General features: G+C 39.2%; 1 protein-coding gene across 1 annotated transcript in view; it reads left to right on the top strand.

The window, feature by feature from the left end:
• The window catches only part of MYO3B (myosin IIIB), a 243,282-nt gene that overhangs the window by 162,037 nt on the left and 59,706 nt on the right, over positions 1 to 21,539 (top strand). Inside the window, exons 26-28 of the mRNA XM_088145192.1 lie at positions 7,334 to 7,445; positions 11,515 to 11,677; positions 13,331 to 13,411. Of these exons, the coding sequence (XP_088001318.1) occupies positions 7,334 to 7,445; positions 11,515 to 11,677; positions 13,331 to 13,411 (356 nt within the window). The remainder of the gene's footprint in view (positions 1 to 7,333; positions 7,446 to 11,514; positions 11,678 to 13,330; positions 13,412 to 21,539) is intronic.

Here is a 21,539-nt window from a genome sequence, read left to right on the forward strand (position 1 = left end):
TATTAGTTGTGGGAGTGTTAGTACTGTAATTATATAACATCAACATCATTTTTTAAAGATTTTTTTATCCCGCCTTTCTCATTTTTATAAAGGCAGTGAACATACCTAATACTCCTTCCTCCTCCTATTTTCCCCACAACAACAACCCTGTGAGGTGAGTTGGGCTGAGGGAGAGCGACTGGCCCAAAGTCACCCAGGGGGCTTTCATGCCTAAGGCAGGGCTGGAACTTACCGTCTCCTGATTTCTAGCCTGGTGCCTTCACCACTAGACCAAACTGGCTCACAAATTATAAAATAAATACTTGTTATTTATTCTACTTCCTTGTATCAAAGCAAACTTGTATTGTGCTTAGTAATGATTCTGATTATTTATTTATTTATTTATTTATTTATAATTTCTTCATAAATTTATTTATTTAATATAAATAATTAAAAATAAAATGAAGAATCTAGGGCATCTGTAATATAATCAGTCATTGTTGTTTAGTCGTTAAGTCGTGTCCGACTCTTCGTGACCCCATGAACCATATTGCGCCAGGCCTTCCTGTCCTTCACTGCCTCCCTGAGTTTGCTCAGTTTCATGCTCAATAATCAGTCATATTGGGGGCTAAATTATCAATCTTCAGACAGGAAGGGCACGTGTCCTGTTTTACAGAAGATACAGTTTGCTTTGAAGGACTGTTAGCAAACAGTTTCTTTTGGGGAAGTACTTGGTCCAAGTCTAATTTAATATCAAAGGAGATATTAAAGAAGAGAGAACCGAAGCCTTAATTTTGCCTAAACAGCATCTGAACAATAGACTGAACAGGCATACAGCTCAGGTGATCGATGTGGTGAGACCATGTTAATTATACTCCTGTATAATTAATAGAATTATTTCTTTATTTGCATCTACTGTATGTATTTAAAGTACCAAATGCATATTTTATAAAAATGTGCCTTTATCATTCTTGTCTAGACACAGGAACTGGGACTTTTTAAAATCATCCCTGATCCATAAGAATCTTACCATTTTTAATTTTTTTACAAATTTCCTATAGGATATTAAACACCCGTGTTTTAGCAGTCCAAATATCCTACTCTAGTGAATATTACCTAGGAGCTGCAGAAGAAGTTCCGCTTCTGTAGAGCTACTGCTGCCATTGTATCATTAAGCATACTCCTTATTGATAAACTACTTGCTGCCATACCCACAATTTTGAAAACGAACAAACCAATGGCAGCAAGAGCATCTTGCAACCAGTAATTGGAATAAAGAACCTGTTGGTGGCAATAACATGAGAAGTTATGTTCTACTAGATTAAAAGGGAAGAAATGAAAAGGAAACGTATATGAGGAACTGGGGAACAGATTAAAATCAATTTTAGCTGATATTTTAAAAGGCCTGGGATAATACAGCTTGACCTGCTGCCAAAAAACAAACCTAGCCAGTCTTCCAAGGGCAGCCTTCCAGAGACCATGTGCCATAGCTGAGAAGATCCTCTCACTAGTTACTGGCTACCAAATTTGTTTTAAAGGAGGAAGACTGGGGCAGATAGAGAAACCTTAAATGTTCTTAATATACGAATAAGTACACATAAGATTATCCTTTAGCTGTCCAGGATCACAGTCTGGTCCCACTACTGAAATGAATGGGATTTACTTTGAAGTACATTCTTAGGCTATGTATAATTAAGGAACATTATGCTATTCTGGCAACATGGAAGTCTAACGCATCTAATGGGCATCAGAATGGGAAGATGACTGTAAAGTGTTTGGTGGGGGTGGAAAGCTTCTCCAACACACTAGAGATCTCTGAGTAATATTACACTTCCTTATTCATAAGGAGTATGAAGTATGTTTGATAGAAAATTTATATATACATAACTCACATAATTCACACAAACTTCAAGGAAACATAGCCTAAAATATATATTTTTAGGCTATGTTTCCTTGAAGTTTGTGTGAGTTACGTTTTAATAAATATGCAAACTGTCACATACAGTAATTTTCTCTTTCTCAATCTTTTTCCAAAACCATCCACTCTGTTATTGTTCCTTTAAAACATTCTGTAAAACAATTTGCTTTCACGTGGGGAGTTACCAGTTTTTCTTTTCTTTTGTTTTTCAGTTTCACGTTACTTTGTAGAAAACATTCTAATCCTATAATTGTATCTTTGAGACATCCAGTTGATTCTGTATTTAGTAAAACATTTTCAGTTTGATTGTTCTTCCACCAAATAAAGTGCTACATGGATTATGGTACAATGAACAGAGAGAATGGTAGCCTTTAGAAAGAGACACACAGCTGGTTGCTGCAAAAAAGTATTTCAAAGTTTTGTAAACTCAAAAATAATGAGTTTATGGCACACTCAAGAGTAGTATTACGTTCAGTAGAATCTTACACATTTCTACTCAGATGTTGGCTCCCTTCAGTTCAGTAGGGTTAACATCCAGGTAAGCAACATAGAACTGTAGTCAACCTGTAGCAAGAGGTCCATGGAATAGATGCATAATGAATCAGCCTCTTCCTGAGAAGGAAGATTGTATAGAGCCTTCCTCACTTGCATAGAACTGATGCACAAACATGAATAACCTCTTTTTTCAGCTTATAGTGTTACCTTTATCTGCTTCCCATAATGTACCTGGGGCAGCCTTAAGATCCTTAGCTTACTGGTGTTAAAATCCTGTACATGTTTTGATGTAGATAGACATACTTCATTCTGTGGGTAGCACAGTCAGTTGACCCCTGAGAGGTGGGATTAGTCCAGCATGTACAGACCACTATAGGCTGGTGCAGCAATATGTCTGTTCCTTTTCAGTCCCTGAGCATTGTCTTCTGGAGCTATCCTGCTTTGGGCAGCAGGAAGCCTAGTTTTTAAACTGGGCTCTTGCCCTGTACCCACCACATCTCTAGCTTTGGCTCAGAGATCTGGATCAGCCTGACCAATGCTGGCAGCCGGGGCGGGGGGGGGAGGGCTATGGGGGTGAAGCAGAAAAGAAAGAGATAATTTTCTGCAGCTTCATAGTGGAACTGTCTCCACACCTGTCAGCTGTTCTTCAGGCTGCCTTTGACTATGAATTTAGTGCTCCTCTGAAGCAGCAGTAAACCCATGACTAAAAGGAGCCTGACTAACAACTGAAGAGGGATGATTGGTGGGTGTTTTCCTGCCAGCTGTCGAGATTTGGTGGGAGTGGAAGGAAGCAAACCAGGGGAATCCACCAATCCCTGTCCCTGACAAGTCCTGCATACCACACATAAAGAGAACACCATTTGCCAGCATCAGGCCTGTGTCAGCAATCACCAATGGAGACAGCAAAATTTACGCTGGTATAGATTTCTGCTGGCGAAAGGACTGGTGATAGCATTTTTACTCAGCTGTGAGGAAGAGCCCATACACACATATAAATATAAATAGAGAGGGGGAAATTTTCACTACTGACAGGACCATGAAATATAAGAGGTTCAAGCTTTTGTCATTGTGTTTCTTGCATAAAGAAATATTGCCATCCACATATTTGCATAGATAAGTGTGGCAGAGAAATCTGCCTATATGCTATTTCCAGCTACTGGGTCCCTACTGGGTCCCCTTCTAGAAACATCATTCTAGAATCTGGAAAGGTTCAATGCATTCAAGTGCATGTGCATAAATGCACAGGGATGTGTGGATAGGACAAGGAGGAGCCTATTTTTTTTCAAAATAAGAGTTACAAGGATAGCAATTGTAACTTTAGCTTGTTCTGACCCTTTGATTCCTTAATGGGATTGCAATCTCTAATGTTTCAATGCAAAATTCAAAATCTGTCTGTAGCAAACTAATATGAAATTGGCTACCCTACAGGTATTTATTTTACTGCAGTTATACTCTGTTTCATAGAAGAATATGAAAATGGAAATTGCTGATTCAGCTAACAGTATCTAGAGTCTAGTGAGCAGATGTATTGAAATGAAATGTATAAAAAACAATCCATATGTATAGAAACTGGAATATTTACTTACAAAAATGTTGGAAAAATTGTGGGCATTTCAAACTCTGATCTTCCAAATTTAAACATTCAGATTTTTCCATTGTAGTGGAAGAAATCAGTTAGGAACATCTGTTTAATTTTCCCATTAATATCAGCAGAACTTAACTTTGGTTGCAGCCAGAATATTTGTAAGGTGAAAAAATTACTTCATCAGATACTATGACAGAAGGTGGTGGAGAGACATTCACAATTAAATCTCAAATAATTTTTAATAATAATATATTTCAAAAGATACTGTCATTAAAACTAAAGGATAAATTTTCCCAAAGCATACTGTAAGCATATCTCATGACTCAAATATTATTTTTATTAATAATTGTTATTGGAAAAAGGAGGAGAAAAGAAAAAACTATAAGCAAAGAAAACTCACAGATCTAGATCTTCCCAGTAATAAACTTATTTCTGAAATAATAGCTGAGAAGCTAGTAGTGCATCTGAAGAGCAGTGGATACCAAAAATCAACTAACATTTGCTTCTTGTATCTCACTTCCTTATTTGCCCATATAGTACACTGCCATATAGTGCATGGCACATAATACAGTCAGATTTTCAGTGTCCTCCATACTGATTACAGCATGTCTGAGTGATCCTGGAGAAGCAGATCAGATATCATCAATGGCAACTGTGCTCGGTGAATTTCCCAGAGTCTGGGACTGAGAAGGGCCAAATTGGGTTCTGAAAGCAGGAGTTCTAATTTGGAGCAGTCCAATTCAGAATAAATCATTAGCATTGTATCAGGACCATTGGAACATGTGTGGGTTAGGTTTCCCATGTTGTGATGTGGGAATGTTTAATGGATTTGGATACTTGTCTCTTCAGCTAGAACCATATAGTAGTCTCTTTGCCTGGCTTAACACATTCCTTGCAGAAATAGCATCATTGTGACCAAAGCAATGTAGCTTTCATGCAAATCCTTAACTTACTGTCTCTCAGGCTTGGGAATTAAAAAAAAAAACAACAACCTGAGATACATTTATACAGAGGTAGGTTGGGAGAGAATCATGAGCTCTTGTTCTTATTTCAGTTTTCAAAATTCCAAGTGGGAGTAGAAAATACTTGAGTGGTATGATGAACAGTTGCTTTTAACTTCACCATTCATTCTCTTTCATTTCTAGAGCTAACTTGTAGAGGCAGTACCTCTTTTGCCTGTGATTGCATTCTCACTCTCCCCTCTGCTCTAGTCACCCCTAGCTCCTGTGTAATGAAGATGGATATGGAAGTCATTTTTACTGTAAACTAATTGTAGTCTTGACACACATTGAGTGAATCTGGGACTCAGTTATCTTTCAGTGTCAGCACATGCTAAAGAAACTGCTGGAAATTAATTACTGTATATAGATGGAATAGATGTAGGGAATAGAAGGGTAAACCTTCGACATCTCCACATTTGATCAAAATTACAGTGCCACTGATCTGCCCTTAAAACAAACAAAAACAAAAACAAACCCTGGTCCCTGAAATATTTATGTATTGATGTTTTAAACAAATGTCAGCTTTAAAGTTGGTGAAGAAGAGTCTTACTAAGTAATCTGGAGCACTCCCATTAAATTTAGCAAGTTGATACTCCCAACATTATCTTACAATTTATCAAGATTTAAAATGCATGCTTTTTAAAGGAAAAAAACCTTGCCCATAGCTTTTAATGTCTCAAACAAAATTTCAAAATAAATGAAATTTTTGAAATCCTGAAATTAGTTGAGTCTTAATATGTTTATATGCATCATATGCCAAACATATATAATGGCATTCTGCTGTTTTAAAACACACATAAATCCACATTTACAAAGTCAAGAGAAGTGAATGAAGATGAATTGGCCGTGAAGAAACATTTTAAGTTCTATTGTGGTCTGGTAAGGTTTAGACTTAATGGGAGCACTGATCCTTTCTAGTCCAATTAGACTGCCCCACCCCAAAAGGCTAATCAAACTGCCTGGTTTTCTGATGGCTCTTAAACATATTCCTGCTGCCTTGGCAGATGATTTTGTGGAATGGGGAAATAAGCCTGGGTACCTATATAATGAGAGAGCCAGTTTGGCATAGTGGTGAAGGCACCAGGCTAGAAATTGAGACTGTGAGTTCTAGTCCCGCTTTAGGTACAAAGCCAGCTGGGTGACCTTGGGCCACTCACTCACTCTCAGCTCTGGGAAGAAGAAGGCAAGGGCAAATCACTTCCGAAAAACCTTGCCAAGAAAGCTGCAGGGACTTGTCTAGGCAGTCGCCAGGAGTCAATGCTCACTCAAAGACACACACACACACACACACACACACACACCTCCCCTGTATATTAGTGTCTGGACACATTCTTCTATTTAGCAGAGCCAGAATAACATTGCAACAAAAGACTGACAAAAGACTTAGGCTTAGAAACCATTCTAAGAGCTTATTCTATGACTGGAACGACAAAAAATCCATACTTCTTTGCCAGAACTGTATCTTCACAGAGTTATCCAAAGGAGCATTTAAAAAAAATAAGATCAAAATTCTATTATACCTTGGTCCATAATTTTGATAATTAAGACCAGTTGATAGTCAATAATGACCAAGTTGTAATTTAGACTAACTACAACTTGTTTTTATCAGTTTGGTTGATTTCTATGGATAGTGTTTCAGTTTATTTTTTAAATTTTCTGTTTTGTTTTTGTTTTACTAATAATAGCTACTTTTACACCATTTGGTAGAAACAAATAATATACAAGAACAAGTAGCCTATACCTAACCATGGTTTATCTGTAGATGCTTTTGGCCTATTAGACAAAAAATAACTCCATAAAAACCACTGGAAGTTGGCAAGCGAGCCATCTGAAATCTTGCAAATAACTGGTTATTAGTACTGGCAACAATATCCATAACAAACCATGATGACATCAAAATAATTAAACAAGTGTGATAACATCACTATGCAAATAGTCCAGTTGCATATATCTCACATTATCATGTATGTTTTGTCATTTGACCCATTTGTCCCACAGATGCCTATGAAAGATGGCTATTATACACTTTTTAAACCCTTGCAAAAGTTTGCTTAGTACTACACACTTAATTTTGGGGGTGGCTGGGAGCTGGCATATATAGGAAGTAGGAGATCTCTATCCAACTTTGGGCTATGTCATTATGGGCAAAATGGGTGCAGATCTGTGACCCTCCAAGTGGACTCATATTCTAACTCCTATCACTCCAGCCAGCATGGTCAGGCTTGATGAGAATATAGTAATATGAAGGCCAAGTACATGCAATCCTGATCCATAATATTTGCAGGATTTTCTGTGCCATAGTAAACAAGTTTGCTTATTCAGATCTGATCTTTGTTATCCTTTATACTTCTGTAGATATTATTACATTGCTTTCAAGGCGCATGAGACCCCTCCTCCGAGCAAAGAAAACTGCATCGCTATTCTTCAAAAGGCCAAGTTAGACAAGTGGGCTCTTGGGAAAACAAAGGTAGGATAAATTCCATTCCACACCTCTTGGAGCAGAAGGTACAATCATCATGAGAGTCCTGTAATATTTAGTAGTGTTGTGCAAGGTATTCAAACTAATGTTATTTTTAAAAAAACACTCTTTACAACCTATGTCTGAAAGCTGGTTATATTGTACTTCTTGCAGTATATTCCTGTAACTTAGAAGACATGGCACATTGCTTTTCAGAAGACATGGATATATATCCTTGCATGAAAATGGAATTGTATACTGTGGTCCCTTGGCACTCTTGAGGATATGCCAATCTTGAAGAACATTGCTTCCTTCTCTTTTTATGTGAGAAATACTTGAGAAACAATAGGCTTTCTGGGACGGTAACCCTTGAAATAAGGGACATTCTCAGATAGGATTGACAGTGTGTAATAAGGGCCAGTGCTACAGACAAGAGCCAATTGGTAGTCCTGTTATATCTCAGCAGAATTTAACGTCACATCTAAGAGTTCATCAACACAACCTGTGTGCCCTGGCATGGATGCTCCACTTACCATGTGTTGAGGACATACAGTGTCATCTCTGTCTCATCATAAAATGGCTTATAAGATAGTTTGAGGATTGCTTTAGGTGTTCTTGTGTAGAATGGTGTTTTCCATGTGGTGCTGATATAAAGCATTCAATGTAGACATTTAAGACAGATGGAGAAGGTGGCTTGAGATGATGCTTGGCAATCTGCTCAGTTGCTGTTATCTAGTGGTCAATAGCTTGATAATATTTTGGGAAAAGAAGGATGGGACAGAATAACCAGACATTCACCCCAACAAACACTCTATACTCATGACCGGTGGTGGCTTTTCCCTTAGTTGGTGATAGTCAAACCTCAGCCAGGGAAAATCACCAATCACTGCCCTTAGAGCATTATACATTATGGTACAGCTGTAGAGACAGCATGGTTCTGTTCCAAATGTATGGTAAGAGCACCTTGTGGAGACAGCATGTTATAAGACAACAGGACTCTCTCCGACCTTCAGAATGGGAGAAGAGTGTAGCAGAAGCAACTGTGCTGATGGATGAACCCTCTGTGCTGATTAAAACAGTAAGTGTGTCCTGTAGTCCCATCTGGATAGTTTGTACTATCTTAGAATGTATGTGAACTAAGGACAGGTCCCAACATTTGGAAAACATGCAGCACAACCATGTCAGAAATCATTTTCTACTAGCCTGGCTTTCTCCTTTCTGTGAGGGATAAGTGAATAAGGAAGGAAGATGTTTTTAGGCAAGTGACTTTCATTCATGTGTGAATCTAATCAGGTTGTAAAGAGTGTACCATCTATACTGCTTAACATCTATATTGTTTTTGTGAACCAGTATAAAAATTAACAGGGAAAAATGAAGTATACCCTTTTCGGGGACTATCAATGCTGAATGTAAACTGAAAAAACATACATTCCACTGCTTTATCAGATATAAATATTACATGCACATAAACACCTAAGACTACAGTGACCATATTTTCTTGGAAAAAATAAAGACAACCCTGAAAAAGGGCCAAATCTGAAAGAGGTTCATAAGGATAAAAGAAATTAATTGTTTATGTTTATAACTTTGCTTTACAAAGGAAAATTCAAGAGCAAAACCAAGAAAAACTACAAAAACGCACATTCTAATAAAAATATCTAAAATCAAACAGTATATGTAAATTTAATTTTAAAGGACAATTCAATTTCCATATTTTTACTTGAATGTGAAAAACTGTGCATTAAGTGGTATCATTTGTACTGTAAAAGTTAAATGACCAAAATATAGGACAGAAGTGAGTTTTTGAAAAATAAATCTATCTAAAGGACAGCTTTCTGAAATAAAGGACTGTCCTTTATAATGAAGGATATATGGTAACTGTACCTAAGAGCCCAAAAATCTGTGTAGTCCAGCTTCTCAGTTCCCAGGCTAACCAGGTGCCTTTGGGGAGTCAGCAAGGGGGAACTAATGGCATTAGATGTTTCTCTTCCACCTTCCCCCAAGCAATTGATGTTCACAGTTATGCTGCCTTTGAACATAGAGCTTCATTTGGCTTTCATGACCAATACCCAGTTACAATATAGAGCCTTTTGTAAAAATGATTTAAACTTGTGGCCTTCAACACATCTTGAAGCTTAGGTAAGAGGTTTTAAATAATCTTAAAGCATCCTAAAGTAATTCTAGCTTCTGTCTACTGTCTTCCCTTTTTGAAGTAATACTTTATGATTTTTTTGTTTATTTTTCAGTTTATATGTGACCATCTTGGATCTTCTGGGCATAAGTGTTGAATTCATTTCAATTTTTTAAAGCTCTGCAGCAACTGTACAAAGCTTGCTTTATATACCAGAACCTGGGCATCAAATCAACCTATTAGCACATCATGTAAATAGCTATGCTAGATCCTTCCTTATAATAGCCTAACGCTAGTTTTCCATGGGCAGTTACCTCACTGTCAGTCTGGCTGACAAAATGGTTATATATACACAGCCTATACAGTCCTCTCAAAAGGCACCTTCCTGCAAGTGTTCCTGCAAGTTTAGAGAGAAGTGTCTCCTCTCCCATCCCACTTCCTGTCTGGGTTGGGATCTGAACTTAGATTTGACCCTGACTGATTGATTAATTGTGTGCCATCAAAGTTGTTTTCAACTCCTAGCAACCACATATAGATTTTCTCCACGATGATCTATCTTTAACCTGTTCTTTCAGGTCTTCAACGGTGCAGTCATTGCCACTGTAACTGAATCCATCCACCTTGCTGCTAACATCCTCTTCTTTTCCTTCCTCCCACATTTCCCAGCCTTAGAGCCTTTTCCAGAGAGCTGGGTCTTCGCATAAAGTGTCCAAAATAGGATAATTTGAGCCTGGCCATTTGTACCTCTAGTGAGAACTCTGGGTTTATTTGTTTGACGATCCATCAGTTTGTTTTCTTGGCTGTCCACAGTATTCTCAGGAGTCTTCTCCAACACCAAAGTTCAAAGGTGTCAATACTCTTCCTACCTGCTTCTTTAAAGTCCAACTTTTGCTTCCATAGAGTGTCACAGGGAATACCATGGCTTGCACGATTTGACCTTAGAAAGACTAAATAACAACAACAACAACAGGAGAAAATCACAAAATATAAAGACCTGGAAATAGAAGTAGAATGACTATGGCAAAAGAAAGCAAAGAAAGTACCAATAGTTATAAGGGCCTTAGGTGCAATCCCAAAACATCTGGAACACCACTTGAACACCATCAGCTTTGACAAGATCACCATCAGTCAATTGCAAAAGGTAGCTTTACTTGGAACAACTTATATCCTGTCATTGGTCAACTCAATGTGACTAATATAATTAATACTCCTGCCTCCTATTTTCCCCACAACAACAACCCTGTGAGGTGGGTTGGGCTGAGAGACAGTGACTGGCCCAGGGTCACCCAGCCATCTTTCCTGCCTAACAGAGGCCTAGAACTCACCATCTCCTGCTTTCTAGGCCAGCACCTTAACTACTACACCAAACTGGCCCTCCATTTCACCTTATCCATTTTGAGGAGATAGGTGCTTGGTTGGCCAAGCCGAATTCTGAGCCGAGCTAAGGAACAGCACATTCTTCATTAGAAAGAACTGTTAGTAAAATGCAGGCGGGGCGAAGCTTACATGGGGATTTGAAGATTAGATTATAAATGTAATGGGATATGTTTTGACAAAGAATTATTCCTATTTAATGCATTAAAAACTAGCACCTATGACACTCTTACTATTCTCAAGACCAGAGATAGATTGGAAGCTATCTATTTTTCATGCCTTTCTTCTTTTCCTTTACTTTATCTCAGGTTTTCTTTTCCTTTTTCTTATAATTTGTATTTTTCATTTTCTTTTTCATTTCTGACTTTTAACCTTGTAATTTTAAAATTTCAATAAAATATTATTAAAAAAAAAGAGAGAAAGAACTGTTAGTATTTATTTGCAAAATTGGAAAGCTGCCATCATTCTGATAGACCAGGTCAATTGGCCCCTTATCACGCTCTAGATCCATCTTTGTGAATTAATTTGCTCTACTGATCTATCAGATAATGTGATGTTGCTGTTTTGTTTCAGGTTTTCCTGAAATACTATCATGTTGAACAACTGAACTTGTATCTGCGTGAAGTTATAGGCAGGGTGGTGATAATGCAGGCTTATACCAAAGGCTGGCTTGGAGCTAAAAGGTACAAAAAACTCAAAGAGAAAAGAACCAACAGCGCTATTGCCATTCAGTCAGGTAAATATTCTGAGTTTTCTATATCACCGAGGATTCCAGTGTTTCAAGCTGTTAAACTGCAAATACAGTGGTACCTCGGGATACAAACTTAATCCGTTCCGTGGCCCTGGGCGTATCCCAAGTTGGTCGTAACCTGAAGCAAATTTCCCCATAAGGTTCAATGTAATTACCGTTAATCCATTCTGGCGTCCGCGAACCACGCGTCAGGGGCAGAAAAACGGCCGCGGACCACGTGGTAGGGCGGAAAAATGGCCGTGGATCACGCAGCAGGGGCGGAAAAATGGCCGCGGACCACGAGGAAGGGGCGGAAAAATGGCCGCAGACCATGTGGCAGGGCGGAAAATGGCCGCGGACCATGTGGCACAGGTGGGAAAATGCCCGCAGACTGTGTAATGGGCGGAAAAATGGCCGCGTATCCGGTTCGTAACCCGAGGTAAATTTTTCCTGCTGAAGCTGGTCGTAACCCGAAATGTTCGTTAGTAGAGGTATTCGTATTCCAAGGTACCACTGTAAAGTGTCTATTTGTTTTACTGATCGTCTGTTTATTTGTTATATCTGGAATAATCTGACCCTCACCATAAAAAAGGTTGATGATTCCATTTTGTAGGATAGAACAGACAAGAGCTTCACATTGGGTGAAGGAGGTAGTAGAAAGGGTGCTGCAGAATTTTTGTTTTTATTAAACGCTGGAGGAGACACTTTTGTTTTATTTATATTTTATTTTATATTTCAAATTTGTCATCGCCCATCTCGCTGCAGAGCAACTCTGGGCGGTTTTAGAGATGCATGTCTCTTTTGGTTTGGCTACTACTGGTGAAGATCTTGTGAGCGTCTGACAGGCACCCTTTCCAGAATGAAAGGCTGTGGGATCCCCACAACTCTTCACCTTTCTTCTGGAACTTTGATAGTAGGCAGAGGGGCAGGCATCCTTTCAGCCTGATGTCAGGACAATTGGATGAAATCCCTGGGCCACCTGCTAGAAAGCCTGCTCTTAATCTTCCTGTTCAGCACATGGATGTCATTCTTCCTCTTTGGGAGAAAACATTCCTATTTGAACATATTTATAGCGCTAGAATGCTCTAGTCTTTGAGAACAAATGTTTCTGAATATCTTTCATTTTGTCAACACTATAGCTGGTTATAAGGGCAGTGCAGATAGACATGGGCTAGCTTTATGGCTCAATGCAGATTCCTTACGGTAGAAGTATAGTACAGAGTATCTGAACATGCTAACATATGCTATTCATCTGCCTTACCCTTTGACCTCTTAATATATAGTTGATATATTTCTGATATTAAAATGGCTTGGTTTGTGTAGGAAACCACTTAGCTGCCCCCCGCTTTTCTTCTTCTTCAACAGTTCAGCTTCATTGCTCCAGTGTTCCATGTATTCTATATTTACTCATATTCAACAACCCATAGCTACTCTTTCTTATTCCTCTGATGGAGATGCCAATGACAGAACATGCTATGCAAAAAGTCTGTAGTTGCAGGGAGGGAGCTGCTGAGACAAACTCTGGCCATTCAACAGGCTGTTCAACTGGGAAAGTGCCTGGATGGGATGAGGGTACAGATCAAACTATGGCACGTTTCTGATTCTATAGCCTTTCCTTTAAGCGAATATAATTCACAACACATGACTTTGTATTTTTAGCCTGGAGAGGATATGATACACGCAGGAAGTTCAAGGATATAAAGAACAAAAGAATTGATGCTGCTATTCATATTCAAGCAGGTAATTAAAACAATATTTTCACAGCTGACACCTATTTTACTGTGGGTGACTTCCCACATCGGTGCTCGTGTCTGAGAGGAATAATGTGCAGCCCAAACAAAAGCCTCTTAAGTTATGATCTCTTCTGATGGCTGCTTTCACTCTATCTGACCTGCAGTGCATTCAGACAGACAGTGAAAGAGCTCAATCTGACCACAGTCTAGGGAACCAATTTATAATAAACTCCATGTTTAATTGCACTGATGATCCAAAAAGATGAATAGAGCCACACTTTGGAAAACATCATATTATAGTGAATTCTGTTGTTCCATTGGAGGAGTACGTGTATACAGATAAATATTCAGACTATCCTGTGCTGCCCAGGATTCTCTCTGACTCTGAATGCAGAGGGGCATGGCTTTCTGCCACTGAAAAAACAAAAACTGTAATGTAAAAGTTGCCATAGATTTAACGTAAATTTAAAAAGAAACAAACAAAGCTGTGGTGCAGACTGGGCTGCTTTGCATCATTGCCTTGCCCAGGGTGATCCTAACTAGGGCCAACAGATCTGGGCAGCAGAAATTTGAGCAACTATTAGAAAGTTTTCTGTATCTCTTTGCTGCCATGTGGTGATTCCAGAGTTTTGCAGCCCAGATTGAATAGCTTTGCCCTTACGATTCCAAAACAAAATGTTGAAATGCAGTCCCCAGCCACCCAAATCCTAGTGCTTCATCTGTGTCCCATTCAGGCTATTCTGAACCAAGAATAAAACTTTTATGGATATTAATATGAGTGTAATTAAATCAGGAGAAGGCCTTTGCTTTATGACAGAACTTTGCTTTTAGAAGTCAAGTCCAGGCATCTTTCAAAATAATCTGAGTGTTCATTTCTTAGGCTAGGCCATAGCTTAATAGCAGAGCAGATGCTTTGCCTATAGAAGATTTGGGGTTCAACCCCAGAATGTCCAGTTAAAAGTATCAAGTAATAAGGGCTATGTAAGATTTTACCTGAGATTCTGGAGAAGGTTTCTTGTCTGTGAAAACCCAAATGATCTGGATGAACACATAGCCCTGAGCTAGTATAAGGCAATTTCCTGTGTTCCTAATTTGAACTATTGGTATGAGAAAGAGAGCCAGCATCTTTCACTGCATGTCAATTTGAACAGAGAGAAATGTTGCTTTGAACCTGATGATAAGAAATGCCTGTAAGGATTAAACTAAGCATTATACCAAATTGTAGGTGGTGATATGGGGGAAATCAACTTGGGAGATGGATGGAGAACCAAAATATGCTGGAGGAGGCAAAGTGCTTAATCCTTCCCCTCACAATTACTATTGTACTCCAAAATTTCTCCTCAGCTGCTCTTATTTGCATAAGGAGTTTCAATCTTTATTTCCCTTTGCAAACATTTGTTTGATACAGCAGCGGGAGGGGGTAAGATGAGGGAGAAATGGGAGGCTAGGAAAGGGCTAAGCACTTTGGGCTTTATTATTTTTTCACCCTAAGAGCTTTTCAGCCCTGCAGCCTTAAGCTGCTTGACTCCTGGGGGTAAACTGGCTAGAAACAAAGCCAGCTCCAGAAACACCTTTTCTGGAATTCAGTTGCTTCCTCCGCTTTGGCTTCAGCGATGGCCAGATGTTCAGACTGCATAACACAGCTGCCAATTGGTAGATTCCTCTGCTTCCTTACTCCTCCCACCCATGCCAGAAAAGCAAGCACCAATCACTTTCTTTTTGGGGGTGGATCTTTGATGACAGGTGGTTTCCATTGATGGACCTTTTGTATGAGCCCTCTCTGATGACCCCACTTTGTGCCTGACACCCTCCCATCTGATGTGTCCCCTGGTGGACTGTTAAAAAGGAAAAAGAAAGAAAGCACTATAATTTTACTATCCTTCCTGTCCCTTGGGCTAGGAGGGGAAAGTAAAAGAACCTTGTCAATTTCACCTGGTTACTTTTAATGTGTAGCAGAAAAAGATGGGGGAGCTTGTCTTCTTGATGGCTGGGAGCCTTTGAGGATGTCACATGTTCTTGTCCACAAAACATGGTCAGAGTCCTAAATGTGCACTGGGACAAGCTGGTCATGTGGTTCAGCCCAAAATTACTCCCTCTAGAATCTTTTCTTTTTAAAAAAATAGATGCACGTTTCTTTTCAATGCTGTCTAGGTCATATTTTGTTAAACCCTATTTCCAGAATATCTAAGTATTGCATTGTGCCTCTGTCACTGAAGGGAAAACCACAGTGGTATACAATGTATACAAAAGAAAGTGACTCCTGTTTCTGGAAGTCACTGGAAATTACTGTAAGAAGTGAAGAGTGAACAGAAATTCTAAAGCTGTATTTCCCAGATTTGTAATAGCAGGCATGCACTGAAAAAGCTTAATTGTAGTGAGTAAGAAAAGCTGCTGTCAGAGTAGACCATGTTTTACATTAGAATTAAATGGGAAACTCAAATTACATAGCGAACTGAGCCAAATCATTGGTTCATCTAGTGTATCACTGCCCACTCTAACTGGTAGCAGCTTTCCAGAGTTTCAGGAAGATTGTTTCTAGTCTTACTGGAGATGCCAGGGATTAAACCTGAACTGTTCTTCAGGAAAAGGATGTATTTTACCCCTGAACTATTTTTTTTATTTTTTTATTTTTATTTTTTATTGCTTTTTAATTAATAACAAAAGAAAAAGAGCAAGACATAATGATAATAATGATGGAGATACATACATTGTCAAAGAAAAAAACATAAAAAGTGCTTTACAAAAAAGTGAAAGAAGTTCAACAAAGAAAAAAACGTACTATGATATGTCATCATAACAGTAAACTGTTACAATGCTATATATACTTATCTAATGCAAATATTATTCAAGACACATATATTTCTAATACATTTATATGACTATCACGTTTTTTTAACCTATTGTATTTTGTATAAATGAGTCCCATATTTCATTATACTTGTCCATACAAGGTCTATGTCTACAGACAGTCCCCTACTTACGAACTCTTGAGTTGCAAACTTTCACCAATACGAACAAGATGGACCCAGAAATCGGGAGAAGAAGGGAAAGGGTTAGTTTCCAGTGTGCCGCGTACTAACCCTTTCCTGCCTTCTCCAGCCTTCTGGGAGGTTGGAGGTTTGCATTGGAGTTGCAGTTCCTGGAAAGGATTAGTTTAAGGGCAGGAGAGGCAGCGGTGGCTCCCTGGGTGAAGGGGGCGGCTGTGCGGCAGGCACTGTTCAGGGTGGCAGAGGAACTAGAGGAAAAAGAGGGATGAGCACAGGCACAGCATGCACTTTGTAGCTCGCATTGGAAACTGCTGGCCTTTCACAAGGCCTTGCAGGAGGAAAGCTGAAGATTGCAGCCTCCCAAAGCACGCTATAGACTCCAACACAAACCTCCACAAATGAGCCACTGCCACCTCTCCTGCCTCACTTGGCAACGGAGCATGCTGGCTTGTCCCTTTGCCCAGGGAACCACCGCTGCCTCTCCTGACTCACCCGCCAACAAGCACGTCGCATACTAACCCTTTTCAGGAACTCCAAATCCAATGGAAACCTCCAACCTCCTGTAAGTGGTGCACCGTAAACTAACCCTTTCCTGCCTTCTCCCACCTTCCAGGAGGTTGGAGGTTTGCACTGGAGTTTACAGCACACTTTGGGAGGCTGCAATCTTCAGCCTTCCCCCTGCAAGGCCTCGCAAGGGGCCAGCAGTTTTGCCTCCCGCACAGCTGCCCCCTTCACCCAGGGAGCCACCGCTGCCTCTCCTGGAAATGGAGTATGCCATGCCCCACCGGCTCATCACACTGTGCTCTCCACAACCTGCAGGCTATTGCTCCTTGCATTGGCAACAGAAGACAAGGCTCCCTCTGCCCATACTGCTGCCCTGCCTCCTGCCTCCTGCCTCCTGCCTCCTCCTTTTTTTTTTTTTTTTTACTTTTTACATTACTTTTGACTTGGTTGGACTTATAAACAAAACGGATTTACAAACAGCCTTTTAGAACGTAACCTGTTCATAAGTAGGGGACTGTCAGTATAGGCAATCTGCTCATAAGTGGCAAGTGCAATCAGGTCTTCAATCCATTGAATGAATGGGGCCATACATTTATCTTTCCAATGCTGCAATATTAGTCTTTTAGACATAGTAAGGGCACGGAGAATCCATTTACATTGTCCTGTTGTCAAATTCCACGTACTTGGTATGTAATTCAAGAGAATATTATCCTCTGAAAGTTTTAGCTTTTGTCACACAGTCACATTTATACGATCCACTACTTTCTCCCAAAACGTAGTAAGTATAGGACATTGTAAAAACATGTATTTTAAAGAAGCATTGTCCTTATTACATCTCCAGCAAAATGCTATCTTAGTGTGATGGAATGTATCTACGAGGAGGAGACTGATGTGGGGGATCAAGGCTATCAGGAAGGAGGGGGTGCATTCCAGGAGGGGGGAGGAGGCAAGAGGCAACACAGTCCCCAGGGGGAGCATGGGAAGAGTAAGAGTTTCAGGGTTGCCACTCCCTAGAATATCCCAGGGTATATCCACTAGTTGCCATAGTATAGATTTAGTTTGGCAAGATTCTGTCTATAAGGTCTAAGCAAATAAAGAAATTGTACTCGACTGGACTGTTTCATCATTGTTCTTGGGCTGGGCCTGATACTTAGACAATCCTTTTCTATATAAATGTAATGGAGTCCAATAAATTCTAAATATTATTTTTTATTGTATAGTGTATAAGTTGTAGTTTAAGGTCCATTGATACTCTTGCTACAGAAGTAAAGACACTCTCCCATTGTCTAGGCCTCTAATTCTTTATTCCACTCATCTCTTAGCATCTGCATATCAAATTGATTTATTGACAACAAATATCTATAAAAACGAATACTAGTTTTTTTAGTTTTAAAGGATTTGACAAATTGTTCTAGTATATCTCAGGTGTCTCAGAAGCTGAAAATGCTGCTGGTCCAAACAATGCAGTTAACAAATGTTGTAACTGTAAATATTGCCATTGAATTATATCTGATAGATGATATTTATCTCTTAGCACAGCATATGTGAAAAATTCATCTTCATCATCTGTCAGTTGGTCCAAAGTCAATATTTCCATCCAATTTTTCCATATCACTATATTTTTCCCAATTTTTAATGTTGTGTTTCCCAATAAAGTCAATTTAGCATGTGAAAAAAAGATTGAATCTTTTTTTATTAGACATTCCATTCCATAGTTTTCTAACTGACATAATGATTTCCAGAGATACTAGAATTTTGTTATATTTAGATCTTAATACTGTCCATCCAACCAAAGATGCTATATATGTATATTCCAAAGTTGCCCACACTGGAAAATTAATACCAATTGTTAGCTTCCAGTATTTAATATTTGACAATAGGTAAACTTGATGATATAGCTCCAGATTCTGAAAATGGAATCCTCCCTCATTAATTGATAATTGCATTTTCTGTAAAGATATTCTAGGAATCAAAGAACTCCATAAAATGTTCTAAACAAAGAATTTATTTTCTGAAAATATTTTCCAAATATTTGAACAGGAATTACTTTCAGAATCTAAATTAATCTGGTAATAATATTCATTTTGAGCACATTCACCTTTCCCCAAAGGTTTAATGACTCCCATCTATCCATAACTGAAGAAACCTCTTTATATATTTTATTTATATTACATGTTACTGAGTTATATCTTTTGGTGTGCACATACCTAAATATTTTAATGGATTCTGTACAAATACAGAATTGATATTTGTTAAATGGATGGGTAACCAAATTTTCATCTACTGGCATCAACTCCGATTTGGACCAATTAATAGAATATCCTGCTATTTTACTAGGCATCTATTGTTTGCATCAACACTGGAATAGTACTGTGAGGTTTAGAAATAAACAGAAGAATGTCATCTGCAAATAAAACCAGTTTACGTTCAACTGAATTATGTACTACTCCGTAAATCTCCCCATGTTGTCTAATAGCACAAGTCAAGGGTTCCACACAAATATCAAAAAGCAAGGGTGAAAGTGGACATCCTTGTCTAGTTCCTCTAAATAATGGGAAAGTAGCAGAAAACATATCGTTAACCTTTACTTTAGATGTGGGCAACTCATATAGTATCTTGATCCATTTTACGAATTCCAAAGGCAATCCAAATCTATTCAGTACAGCAAATATGTACTGTTTATGTATTTTGTCAAAGGCTTTTTCAGCATCTAATAATAACATTACAAACTGATCTTTATTTTTACTCAAGTCTCTTAAATCTACAACTAACCTAATGTTGTCCACTGCTTGCCTAGTTTTTATAAACCCTGCTTGATCATTCTTAATAATGAACAATATCATGTGCTGTAATTCTACCCCCAAACTATGATTTTTTCTCCATGTATGCAATTACTTTGTTCCTATCTGGATCCCAAGCTAAGAATGACTCCAGATTGGAAGAAATCAAGTGCAGCACAGCAGAGGCTTGTTCACTGAATAAGCCGGTAGATGAGGGTTAGGAAACGCATAACTTCTTTCCAGTAGGAGCAATGGGATGGTTCAGTCATATCCAAAGTTGAAGGTGCACTGTCACATTGATGCATGCAAGTTTTAAAACGATGTTCTAAAAGGAATTTAGAGATTTACATGAATTGATTTATGTATCAGAGCTATGTGTGATTTTATGTTTACATTCCTAGGGATGTAATACAGTGCATTCCTTTTTTTTTAACCATCAGGAAGACTTGCAATGATTGTCATGTACTTTTTCCTTCCTGTCTTCTGTTTGTTCAGAAGAACAAGCAAAGCTGCTGCTAGAGGAAGGCACAGGTATTTTTGAAGTTAGATGTCATGGCATCTGGGTATGTGCCTCCAAATGGGTCTTGATTGCTTCTTGTTTTAACAGAGTCACTCCTCTCATCAATGCTTGACAAGGAAGCAGTAATTGATCCAGTTCCTTAAGTTTCTCCATCCTCTACCAACTTTGCTTCCATTCCCAGGACCCAAATACACTCAAATGTGCTGTGTGTGATGTTTTTGTGGCTTCTGTGATCTGCAGTAGCCATTTCATATTCAAATTATAATTCTTAGAAAATGTGTTGCTAGGCAAACAATATTGGATTGTTAAGTGGAGCCCACTATAAAAATGATAGAATTTGAAGAGTTTCAGTCTATCAGCCAAAATCATGCTCAGTTTCAGAATACTCTCTACCTGCCCTTACCTAGCAGATATTCTATGGTTCCTGGGTATTTCATCCTCACTGAATTGTTTTCTTGAATTGTTTTTTAAAAAATGTTTTGTTCTTTGCAAATTGTAGTGTTTCTTCAGCACTGCTGATCTCTCTCTCTCTCTCTCTCTCTCTCTCTCTCTCTCTCTCTCTCTCTCTCGTAAGGAAGGACATGAATTTGCTATAATTATGGGATGTTTTAGGTGGATATTTCCTACTTGTTCCTTTAATAGTGCAACTTACATCTGTTTGATAAAGGACACCTGACCCAACAAATCTCAGCAAAAGGTCACATGAATTCTGAGAGCATGGCATAGCCATACTATAAAATGCCTGGGATAGTATTTCTAACAGTATAAATAAATGGAATATACAGGCTGTTGATAAATGTATACAGTGGAACCTCAGTTTACGAACTTAATTCGTTCTGTGACTCTGGTCGCACCCCGAATTGGTCGCAACCCGAAGGAAATTTCCCCATAAGGTTCAATGTAATTACCGTTAATCCGTTCTGGCGTGGAGGACAGGGAGGCGGCTATTGCTTGGAGGGAGAGTCCCCTTCCCTACGACCACGTGTCAGGGGCGGAAAATGGCCGTGGACCACATGTCAGGGGCGGAAAAATGGCCGCAGACCACATGTCAGGGACGGAAAAATGGCCGCGGACCACGTGTCAGGCGGAAAATGGCCGCGGACCACGTGTCAGGGGCGGAAAAATGGCCGTGGACCACCTGTCAGGGGCGGGAAAATGGCCGTGGACCACGTGTCAGGGGCGGAAAAATGGCCACGGACCACGTGTCAGGGGCGGAAAATGGCCACGGACCACGTGTCAGGGGCGGAAAAATGGCTGCGGACCGTGTCACGGGAGGGAAAATGGCCGCGTATCCTGTTCGTACCCCAAGGCGGAGTTCGCAAACCGAGGTAAATTTTTGCAGCC

The sequence above is a fragment of the Python bivittatus genome, unplaced genomic scaffold, assembly GCF_059951505.1.
Source record: "Python bivittatus isolate LINGU-HERP-01145 unplaced genomic scaffold, Pbiv_v1 ctg000480_np1212, whole genome shotgun sequence".
Lineage (NCBI taxonomy): Eukaryota > Metazoa > Chordata > Lepidosauria > Squamata > Pythonidae > Python > Python bivittatus.